The sequence below is a fragment of the Oncorhynchus nerka genome, linkage group LG3 (assembly GCF_034236695.1).
Source record: "Oncorhynchus nerka isolate Pitt River linkage group LG3, Oner_Uvic_2.0, whole genome shotgun sequence".
NCBI classification, from domain to species: Eukaryota; Metazoa; Chordata; class Actinopteri; order Salmoniformes; family Salmonidae; genus Oncorhynchus; species Oncorhynchus nerka.
Genome location: NC_088398.1, coordinates 17,859,425 through 17,871,952, shown reverse-complemented (window position 1 = coordinate 17,871,952; position 12,528 = coordinate 17,859,425). Strand labels below are relative to the sequence as shown.

Sequence of the window (12,528 nt, the reverse complement as noted above, 5' to 3'; positions counted from 1 at the left end):
GTCCTCCTAAAATGTCTGAATCTCTCTCACCCATCCAGGCCCATTAGTTAATGGAACAGAAGCTAGAGAGAAAAGCAGCTGTAACCTGATCCTTCCATCTTGACACCCTCCCTCTCTCTATGTATACGGTCTATACTGGCTGCCTCCCTTCATGTACTGTATCCATCTTTGTACCCTATGGAAATTCATATATCATCAACAACAGTAAAACACCTGTATGTCTCATCTTATTCCCCTCACTGTTCAAATCCTTGTAATTACCTAAACTAAAAACGGGAATCGGTTTCCCCACTGCGCCTTTCCAAGTATGTTTGATTTGCACAGCAGTGTGTCCCTGATGGAGGAAGTTAACATCTGATTGAAAGAACATTGCATGACCCGTTCCGTACTGACGGCTAACCTGGTGAAAAGCCTATTCCTAAATCAGGTGTCAACTCCTTCCATCCAAGACTGCACAACGCACATCACTTTCGTCTGGTCCTCTTTTTGTTGAGGTATAACAAGAAGATCTTGCAGTCAAACAAAGATTCCAGAAACATCTTGACAAGGTAGAAAAAAAGGTCAAGTGTCTGAAAGAAAATGTCCATGAAAAAGCCAGAGGTGAGTCCACATTAGTGGCATGTTGTGTTTTTTAGGGTTCTAGCCAATAAATGCACAAGGCAACTGTCAAGGCATTTGAAAAGGGCACACGGATGGAAGACTAGCAACACAATGCAGGTTGTCGCAGTGCGCCCCTAGACATTCATGAAACCTACAATCAAACACTCCTCTGATTCAGGGCAAAAAGTACTGGAAAGTACTTTGACTTTAAATCTGGGGAAAGCACAGCACACTCTTATGAATAACAATAACCGTTAACAAAGTGCACAGTGCAAAGTGCACAGTGGAAGTGTCATGGCACCATTTGATTTTCCACTGAGTCACAGCGTAGTTTATGGATATGTATGGTGCCAACCAGGTGATTACAATCCCTAGCTGCTGTGAAGCCATGACAGCAGCTGCTGATAGAGCTCCAATAGAGCCACATAAACAGCCTATGTTCTTATCTAAAGAGTGAACACATGGGAATAGGTGATATATTGTGTAATTATTATCACTGCTGCTAAACGTGAAGTGGGAGCACTCCTGTCACATACAGTATATGCAAATATTGACCTTATTGTACACTCACTGTAGTGTGATATGATATTGCAGCTCTACATCAGCTAGACCAGGAGGTTAACTTGCAGGCTGTTTTTTGTTCACTCTACTTAGTCGTCTGATGTCTGAAAACACAGGCTTGGAATTTTGGCCTTGCATTGGAGAAGAATGTGATTACGTTTGTCGAAGAATGTATTGGTTAATTAGAAGTATCTTTTGGAATACTTTTAACGCCTTTTAACAAGCACCTCTCCTTGAAATAATTGCATTTACTGTGAGAAATATCTAAGGCATTCTTCTACCCAGGCAGCCGTGAAATAGTCTGAAAACCACCTGCGGCTTATGTCCCTGGATCAAAGTGTGTTCTGCATACATAACAGCCCCTGCCTAACTAACTAAGGATGGCACACACCTGTTGTCATGTCCAAAAATCTACAGCAATCAATGTGTTTAATTTGAACCTTATCATATCAGTCAACAACAGTCATCAAATAAACATAGTTGTTTCATCAAATATATAGGTAATTAAGGATGGAAAGAATGTACTATTCTAGTACTTACTTATGAATAATGTATAGTATTCATTATTCATCTAGACTTATGTGATTTTCTCCTTAGCCTCTGATGGAGAGATAGGGAGTAAGGGAGGGAGAGAAAGAAAGAGAGAGAGAAATAGAGAGCAAGACCTCCAGTTATGAATGACATGAAAGGGTCTCTAACACTAAATGCTATTAGACTAAGATCTGTAGGGTCTCTGTCAATCCTTTTTACAGGCACTCCATTGCCCACTAATAGCATTGACAAGGTTCTCCAGTTACCAAAGATTTCTGGGACAATGGGGGCCTACCATGTACCATGTAGCTGTAGAGTTTTAGTACATATGATTAACAAAAGGGCACAAGCACAAGAGTGCTTCATTCTTTCTCTCTGTTCCTACCCCCCTTTGGCCACCTGTCTGCCTGTCTCCTTTCTACAGTGCACTCTACACTCCAGCCCTGTGCTCCACTGTGGCTCAGATGACAAGGCTTCAGATTCACACAGCTCATTATCAGCTCGACCCAGGCCAGACCTACCGTTGGAAATACCAGCTGCCTAAGTGACCAGGGCCACTGCACAGAAGACAGAGGCAGAGAAAAAGGACAATGAGTGATGGATGGTGGGTAGAGAAAGGGAAAAGAGAAGGAGGTGGAGACAGATGGAAAGAGTGACACGGCCACGGGAGCTCTGGTTTCGCCTGATTAGATTACTATCCTATTTTAGGGATTTCCTCTTTTTTTTCCAGGGGGATTTTTTGCAACATGACAGCCAAAAGAGAAATTAGATCTTTCCATGGCAAAGGACAGAGAGTTTAGATGAGACAGAGAGGTCATGTAGGAGAAGAGGGTAAAATAAGAGTTTGTTCAGGAGGATAAGACACGTTGAGACAGTAAAAATATGACAAGAGATTGACAGAGCAGTGAAGTGAGGAGGAACACCTTGATAAGACAGTGAAAATATGGACAGATTGGTGGAGGAGGAAGGAAAAAGAGGAAGGAAGATCCCGTGGGATGGAATTAGAGAACTGTTCACAGAGGAGAGGATTGAGAGCAGAGGAGAGGAGCGCTAGACCAGGAAATAATGAGACGAAGAAGGTGTGAAGGAATAACTATGAGTAAGGACAGCGACTGATAGAAAAGAAAGGGAGACTGGCATTAACAAGCTGGCATACGCAGCAGGACATCCACCTCTGACACTGTAATATTATTTTCACACATTTTCACAAGTTTACAACGTACAATTACTCATATACTGTAGTTTAACTGCTGAAGTCAAGTTTCAGATGAAAGGTTTGTATTTCACTAGACCAACTTAAAGCTGTCTTCACTTTCGAACAAAATATAACACAGAATATAACTAAAAAGCACTGAATCGGAAGCATAACAATGAACTAAAGCTACCAAACAGCTTACGTTACAGTATGCACTGGTGTGGGCAAAAATAATAAAAGAAGCATTGTCCTCGCATGCAACCAAACAAACCCCTCAGCCTTTCAATGCCTATGTTTGGATGGGCTAACAGAATCAGTGTGAGGAGACTCCACCTGTTCTGGCTGCTGCCCGCTCTGCCCTCCCACTGTCTGTCTGAAGTGTTCATCTCTGTTGTTTGTGTGCTCTGGTCCAACTCATAGTGATTGAGGGGAGAAGGAAGGCATTTGTAAAGAGGGGTCAGCCAAGGAGATTAAAGGAAAAAGAGGGAGCAGGCAGGCAATAATGGAGGACAGATGGAGGGAATAAAAGGGAAATGGGAAAGCAGGGTGAAAGAGGGAAGGAAAAGGAGTGCAGAGCAAACAACCTAGGTACTTACCTGATGAGATGTCCCTGATGACTTATGTCACCTCCTCAAGTATGTGTACTGTTCCAATGATTCAACGTATTTGTTCTTGCCGTTACCTTTGACTTGTTGTCAAGCGCCTTTCACTGTCTCCTGTGACCTCACACATAATCTGACTCTGTAACCGCTTGACTCTGTGACAAACCAAACAAACGTCAGCTCAACAGCCCAACCCTTCAAATTCCCCTCAAGTCCCAATAAACAGAGGTTGCTAGGACTTGGCATCTGTCTTCAGGTCTCTCACAAAGGAATGGGACAGAAGGGGTAATGACAACCTGCTACAAGGTTTGAGACCACCATCTTCTATATCGGCCATTAGTAATGTCAAACACTTGTGAAACCCACAAGTCTGGGAAAACACACGTAACCTCAATGCTTAGTCAGTGAGGTGTGTGTGTTTGGGGGTACTGGCAGAGGAAACACAATGGAGGCCTTCCTCAGAAAGTAAGATGCTGTGTCTAACTCCTCACCCAAAAAATGTGGTAAAAAGAACAATGTATGTCTTATGAACGATAGGTGAGACTTTGTCGACTCCATGTTGAGCATTATACGACCTCGTCAATCACCTAAGTTGCCACTGAGTTGTGTGTGCTGCGTTTTATGGACGTTTTACAAACAGAAGATTGGTAATATACATCAACTTTAGGTGCACAGGAAAAAGGTCAAAAAGGTTACTGGATCCAGATGTATTTTTCATCCTTAAATCTATACTCTCTTAGGTCAGTGATGAATAAAAGGATGATTAAATACTTTAATTTAGAAATGCACATGTTCAGCAAGGGGACAACCTCCTCCAGAATGTATAACACAGGGGGAAAAGTCACAAAGATATTTTGATGTTTTGTGGTCATAAAGATGTTATTTTATGGATTCATTTGCTTTTAAAAGACAATGATGTCACCTGATTGACACAGCTAGTGACATTCCAAGGACTCTGTGATGAATAACTTTTTTTTTTACTGAACTGGACACAATTAAATGAATTTGAATGGATTTGAGGGACATATTCATTTGTGGTGTCCAGGAATGTGTTTGCTCGAAGTCGAACGTGAAGATGAATTTACTTCCGCTACAGACCTTGGCTTGGCTACAAACCAGCTGCCAGCGGAGATGAAAAAGGTTGTTCAATAACAATGTTAGCATGTTTGGTTTCTTTTTGACACTCTTTCTTTCTTTTCCAAGATCTTCAAAAGGCCAAATGACACAACCATGGCCCGCTAATGTATCTTTTCCATTTAATATTTTCCCTGCTTTGAGGAGATCTCTGTTTTTGGCAAAAGTAACAGTCAGTATCTGGTGTGGCCACCAGCTGCATTAAGCACTGTAGTGCATCTCCTCCTCATGGACTGCACCAGATTTGCCAGTTCTTGCTGTGAGATGTTACCCCACTCTTCCAACAAGGTACCTGCAAGTTCCCGGACATTTCTGGGGGGGAATGGCCCTAGCCCTCACCCTCCGATCCAACAGGTCCCAGACGTGCTCAATGGGATTGAGATCCGGGCTCTTCGCTGGCCATGGCAGAACACTGACATTCCTGTCTTGCAGGAAATCACACACAGACGAGCAGTATGGCTGGTGGCATTGTCATGCTGGAGGGTCATATTAGGATGAGCCTGCAGGAAGGGTACCACATGAGGGAGGAGGATGTCTTCCCTGTAATGCACAGTGTTGAGATTGACTGCAATGACAACAAGCTCAGTCCGATGATGCTGTGACACACCGCCCCAGACCATGACGTAACCTCCACCTCCGAATCGATCCCGCTCCAGAGTACAGGCCTCGGTGTAACATTCATTCCTTTGACGATAAATGCAAATCCGACCATCACCCCTGGTGAGACAAAACCGCGACTCATCAATGAAGAGCACTTCTTGCCAATCCTGTCTGGTCCAGCGACGGTGGGTTTGTGCCCTAGGCGACGATGTTGCCGGTGATGTCTGGTGAGGACCTGCCTTACAACAGGCCTACAAGCCCTCAGTCCAGCCTCTCTCAGACCTATTGCGGACAGTCTGAGCACAGATGGAGGAATTGTGCATTCCTGGTGTAACTCGGGCAGTTTTTGTTGTCATCCTGTATCTGTCCCGCAGATGTGTTGTTCAGATGTACCGATCCTGTGCAGGTGCAGGTGTTACACGTGGTCTGCCACTGCAAGGACGATCAGCTGTCCGTCCTGTCTCCCTGTAGCACTGTCTTAGGCGTCTCACAGTACGGACATTGCAATTTATTGCCCTGGCCACATCTGCAGTCCTCATGCCTCCTTGCAGCATGCCTAAGACATGTTCACAAAGATGAGCAGGGACCCTGGGCATATTTATTTTGGTGTTTGTCGTAGCTGAATCAGAATTAGTTGGGTAACATAGATAAGATGTTTTATTTTCAGAATATGCTTGTGAGATACTTGTCATTAGAATGTTTCCCTTTGGACTATAGGGTTGGCAGTTTGCAGTTATCCCTTCTCAGCTAGGCCTTAGTCACTTGGGGCCCAGAGAGGGGAGAGGTCAGACTTGTCTTCAAATGTGAATGTATCTGTTAAACCATGTGATGCTATGCATAATATCAGAAGGGGAGGAGGACAGAATGGAACATTGTCTTCTTATGGGAATGTGTCTGTAACTATTCCTAAACCATGTGAAGGGATGGCGTGAGTAATGGGGAACCAGTTAGTTATCTCCACAATGTCTGTACGCCAGTCACTCCCTCCTTTTCTCATTGGGGGGAGGAGTATGGCAGTGTCTGGAACCCTTGTATGTCCCCTCTGATGTTGCCCTTCTCTAGAACTAGTATATGACCTAGAGGCTCACTCCCCTCCGTGAGTTTGTCCAGGAGGGGGTGTATTTGAGATGGGAGTATCTAGAATTGACAATTGATATATGCCATTGGATGAGGTAATGTTTTGGTACTATGAAGTACCAAGAACGAGATTAGAACCTTGTTTAGGAGACCAAACTAAACAATCATTTATAGCGAAAGCTGTCTGGCTATGGGATACTCCTCTCTCAAGTAAAAGTATTTCTGTGTGAACAGTTCCTATTATCTGTGGTTTGTCATGTTGACTAGGGGGTGGATCTTTGCTATAAAAGATTTCAGTTGCCATTATGTTGACCACTCTCAACTTTTCATTAGAGATACTGAAATGTTGAAAGTCAAATGCTATTGCAAAAGCTTCATTATTATTAAAGCTGAAGTTTAAGTATAACTCTGACTGATGTATGGTTTGCTCTCTCATCATTTGGTAATACAGGAAATTGCCACAACATGTTTTTCAGAGTCAGTAGAAAGGCCTCTTTAGTGTCCTAAGTTTTCAAAGCTGTGACTTTAATTGCCTACCATCTGTAAGCTGTTCGTGTCTTAATGACAATTCCACAGGTGCATGTTCATTAATTGGGAAACAGTTAATGATGGGAAACTATACTGTTTTCCAAGAAGTTCTACAGCACTCTGTAGGACAGCACAGTCATTGATGTAGAGAGGATTATGAAGGAGGCAGTCGCAGGTTTAGAACTACAGAATTTATTTAAGCACCATAGATCAACGCGGGACGAAACCCCAATGCTGTTGTGCTCAAAATATATCTCCATAAACAAAAAGGCACAGGGTGAACCCAAAGTGAAAAATATAAAGTACTCATGAAATAGTAGGAGAGTCCTCTCAGGAAAACAAATAACATTTACAATGACGGACAAAGACAAATGGCAGAGGGAGTATATATACAGTGATAGAGTGGGGATTGGAACCAGATGTGTGTTATGATGACGAGACAAGTCCAGGGTTGATGAGTGAAGGCCGTTTGCCAGCAGTAGGTCCGGCAGCAGCTAGAAGAAGGCCGTCGACGCCGAACGCCTGAGCTGGACAGGAGGGGGAGCCAAACCGAAGGCTGGTGTGACATGCACCATGGTGTAGCTGGAGGACAACTAGTTTCCGTCCTCCTCTGGGTACATTTTACTTCAAATCAAAACCTAGTAGGCTGGTGGTTCTCACCCGCTTACATAGATGTACACAGAAATGACAACTTCCAGAGGACGTCATCCAACCTATCAGAGGTCTTGCAGCATGAACTGACATGTTGTCCACCCAATTAAAGGATCAGATAATGAATCTAGAACTAAAAGTATAAGCTACAGCTAGCTAGCACTGTTGTGCACAAAATGTGGTGAGTAGTTGACTTAAATAGAGAGAAAGACAACAGTTTAAACATTTTGAACAAATTAGTGAGAGAGAGAGAGAGAGCTAGCTATATACAGTGCCTTGCGAAAGTATTCGGCCCCCTTGAACTTTGCGACCTTTTGCCACATTTCAGGCTTCAAACATAAAGATATAAAACTGTATTTTTTTGTGAGGAATCAACAACAAGTGGGACACAATCATGAAGTGGAACGACATTTATTGGATATTTCAAACTTTTTTAACAAATCAAAAACTGAAAAATTGGGCGTGCAAAATGATTCAGCCCCTTTACTTTCAGTGCAGCAAACTCTCTCCAGAAGTTCAGTGAGGATCTCTGAATGATCCAATGTTGACCTAAATGACTAATGATGATAAATACAATTCACCTGTGTGTAATCAAGTCTCCGTATAAATGCACCTGCACTGTGATAGTCTCAGAGGTCCGTTAAAAGCGCAGAGAGCATCATGAAGAACAAGGAACACACCAGGCAGGTCCGAGATACTGTTGTGAAGAAGTTTAAAGCCGGATTTGGATACAAAAAGATTTCCCAAGCTTTAAACATCCCAAGGAGCACTGTGCAAGCGATAATATTGAAATGGAAGGAGTATCAGACCACTGCAAATCTACCAAGACCTGGCCGTCCCTCTAAACTTTCAGCTCATACAAGGAGAAGACTGATCAGAGATGCAGCCAAGAGGCCCATGATCACTCTGGATGAACTGCAGAGATCTACAGCTGAGGTGGGAGACTCTGTCCATAGGACAACAATCAGTCGTATATTGCACAAATCTGGCCTTTATGGAAGAGTGGCAAGAAGAAAGCCATTTCTTAAAGATATCCATAAAAAGGATCGTTTAATGTTTGAAAAGTTTAAAGCCCAATTTTTCAGTTTTTGATTTGTTAAAAAAGTTTGAAATATCCAATAAATGTCGTTCCACTTCATGATTGTGTCCCACTTGTTGTTGATTCTTCATAAAAAAAATACAGTTTTATATATTTATGTTTGAAGCCTGAAATGTGGCAAAAGGTCGCAAAGTTCAAGGGGGCCGAATACTTTCGCAAGGCACTGTATATATATATATTTTTACCTTTCACTTACTTAGCTAGCTAATGCAGCTAGCTAGTTTAGTCTACTCAAACACCCGGCTCAGAGAGGGATGCTATGTTACCTAGCTGGCTATGGCTATCCTACACTGGAACTCTTCCAGGTCAAGGTAAGCTTTTGGTTTTCTTAATTTATTGCCACTGGGGCCCACCGGTGTAACTGCTAAACTGCTTGCTAACTGTACACTGTACTGCATGATTGTAGCAGGTTTACTAAGGCGTTAGTTGTAGTAGCTATGTTTTCTTGACGTTAGCTAATATGGTGACACTGCCGAGTGTTGAAACGCGTAGCGCGTAAAAATCATCTGTCCTCGGTTGCAATACTCACTACCAAGTTGCCTCTGGAAGCAATGTCAGCACAAGAACTGTTTGTTGGGAGCTTAATGAAATGGGTTTCCATGGCCGTGAGCCGCACACAAGCTTAAGATCAGCACGCGCAATACCAAGTGTCGGCTGGAGTGGTGTAAAGCTCGCCACCATTGGACTTTGGAGCAATGGAAACGCTTCTCTGGAGTGATGAATCACGCTTCACCATCGGACAATCTACGGACGAACCTGGGTTTGGCGGATGCCAGGAGAATGCTACCTGCCCCAATGCATAGTGCCAACTGTAAAGTTTGGTGGAGGAGGAATAATGTTCTGGGGCTGTTTTTCATGGTTCAGGCTAGGCCCCTTAGTTCCAGTGAAGGGAAATCAATTTTCTATTTATCTTTTTACCCCCGCTTTCTCCCCAATTTCGTGGTATCCAATTGGTAGTTACAGTCTTGTCTCATCGCTGCAACTCCCGTACGGACTCGGGAGAGGCAAAGGTCGAGAGACGTGCGTCCTTCGAAACACACGCGACCATGTCAGCGTGCACTGCGCCCAGCCCGCCACAGGAGTTGCTAGTGTGCGATGGGACAAGGACATCCATTCCGACCAAACCCTCAACTAAACCGGACGACAGTGAGCCAATTGTGCGCCACCCCATGGGTCTCCCGGTCGCGGCTGGCTGCAACAGAGCCTGGACTCGAACCCAGAATCTCTAGTGCCACAGCTAGCACTGCAATGCAGTGCCTTAGACCACTGCACTACTCGGGAGGCAGTGAAGGGAAATCTTAACACTACAGCATACAATGACATTCTAGATGATTCTGTGCTTCCAACTTTGTGGCAATAGTTTGTGGGAGGCCCTTTCCTTTCAGCATGACAATGCATGCCCCCGTGCACAAAGCAAGGTCCACACAGAAATGGTTTGTCGAGATTTGTGTGGAAGAACTTGACTGGCCTGCACAGAGCCCTGACCTCAACCCCATCAAACACCTTTGGAATAAACTGGAAGACCGACTGCGAGCCAGACCCAGTCGCCAAACATCAGTCCCCAACCTCAATAATGCTCCTGTGGCTGAATGGAACCAATTCTCTGCCACAATGTTCATAATCTATTGGAAAGCCTTCCAAGAACAGTGGAGGTTGTTACAGCAGCAAAGGGAGGTCCAACTCTATATTAATGCCTATGATTTTGTTTTTATGTTTGACAAGTAGTTGTCCACATACTTTTGGTAATGTAGTGTACTTGTCCAGCATGCTGTTGAGAGCCATATGACTTTTTATGGCCTGCAACTAAATCAATATTTTGTCTTGAAGAGCTCTTGAAGAGGTGTACATCTCATTTTAAAGGCACAAAGCACCCAATAGAAGAACCCGATAGAGACCCTCTGTCAATGAGAAGTATTGTTACATCGTGCTGGTTCTCTCTCATTCTGCCACAAATCACTCAATAAATAATCTACCGAGAAATTGCAAGGAAGACATTGAATGTGTTGTTGTTACAGAACTACCTCCTCAAAGGTGGAAACTGACAAGAGATCGTAAGCCAGAGCTCTGAGTTAATCCAGTGACATGAAACATTTTGTTTTCACGCAAATCTTTTGAAATTGTCTGTGACAAAACGCAGACCACTGTAGTTACCAGAGACAGAGCACAGAACTAGTGCTAGACTGAAAACATGTTCACACATGTTCTGAAAAAACACTAGAACCTTCCTGACCCCTGATTCAATTGAATAAAGATCCAGGTTATGAACTGAGGTCCGTAGAGTGGACTGACCGTTGTAGGTGCGGTTCCACATCCTCCTGGTTACGGTTTTCCCCACAGGTCTGTCCTCTGGTGAGGTCATGGTCTCATTCAGGGCGTGGGTGTACAGCATCAAACCGTCGTAGAACCCTCCGGAGATTATGTTCATCTGCAGGGAAGCAAAAGGAAATTGTAGAAGTCATTAAATCTATCATCACCTATTTTTTGAGATGGCTTAGATCAACCATGCCATACATGTATTAATAGTACATCTATATCCCTCATCCTCATCATTTTCTATCATTAGAAAGCTACTGCGTATGTCTAGCTATATTTGTGCCACAGCCATGGATAGCAGAACGTATTCTGCTAACTACTTGTCTCTTCTACAAGCTTCTCTACAGTGTTTGATATATTTCAAGTGAGATATAGGAAAGTGGCATTAACAACTATAATTATTTCCTATCATCTCCGTACCTATTTCTACCCCTTTATTAATTTCACAATTCAGCCTGAGAAACAATTTCCTCTTCCATCTCGTCATCTCTCCAAACAGTGGCCCCAAACCAAAAGAGCTGTCCACGTCAATCACAGAATGGAAAATGAGGACAATAACCCACTCAGACAATTCACTCAGTTCAGTTGCATCAATTGGAAACGTACAGACACAATGTCCAGACAGGGTGAATGAGGACCAGGTAGACCAGGGCAGAGCTCTCATGCTCTGTGCCTCTCTCTCATCCTCCAGACTCAGACCTGTCTATTTATTACATTAACTGCACTTAGCTGTCTGTTACAAGTGATTCATCGGCTTGTGAGGGGTGCCAGACAGCCCTGTCTGAAACCAGGACCAATGGCGAGTCTCCCTTCCTCCCGGGGATGGAATAGAAGCCCTGACGTACAATTCTGGATTTGTGTGCATCGAACGGGGAGGGCAGTTAGATGACGTGGCCTGTCAAGCTCTTTATTTTGCTTCCCCTCCTGAAGTGTAAATTGTCAATGACACGAAAGCACACACATGCATGCAAGGACACACACCTCCATCTGGAGTCAGAGATGAACGATGGATTCGAAGGCAGTCAATCTACCATATTGAGGATACATGGATGTATCGTGCCAATCTTTGTGAGTGTGTGTGTGTGCGCATACATGTGTCTCTCTCTCATCTCCTAAACAAGACACCAATGATTTAGCTGCAGAAGTGTGTAGAATATCATCATTGTGCACCTTTGTAGGGAACATAATAAGAAGATAAGCTCCACTAACTAAATTAGCTTTTTCTTCCAAAATAAATTGAATCAATCGTCCAGGCATTGCACGTGAGCCAATTATGTATAAGCCTACTTATTGCAGCCTCTCCATCTTTCTACGCACAAACACACTCTAAGATGTGCAAACACCAATGAACTAGTACTACTGCTGAATGAACTAATACTACTGCTAAATGAACTAGTACTACTGCTAAATGATCTAGTACTACTGATAGTTCTTTGTATGTGTTGCTTTGCCTGTCAGATGTGGCTCAATCAAATGTTTCATAATGAGATGTTCTCTATAATATGATAGCCCTACACTGAGTGTACAAAACATAAGGAACACCTTCCTAATATTGAGTTGCACCCCTTTTGCCCTCAGAACAGCATCAATTTGTCGGGCATGGACTCTACAAGGTGTCGAAAATGTTCCACAGGGAT

At 43.5% G+C, this 12,528-nt stretch overlaps 1 protein-coding gene across 2 annotated transcripts in view; it reads right to left on the bottom strand.

The window, feature by feature from the left end:
* The window catches only part of LOC115103122 (atrial natriuretic peptide receptor 1-like), a 64,848-nt gene that overhangs the window by 16,897 nt on the left and 35,423 nt on the right, over positions 1-12,528 (bottom strand). For both annotated transcript variants that reach the window (XM_029623782.2, XM_065009042.1), the window contains one exon: positions 10,868-11,003. In XM_029623782.2, coding sequence (XP_029479642.1) covers positions 10,868-11,003 — 136 coding nt within the window. The remainder of the gene's footprint in view (positions 1-10,867; positions 11,004-12,528) is intronic.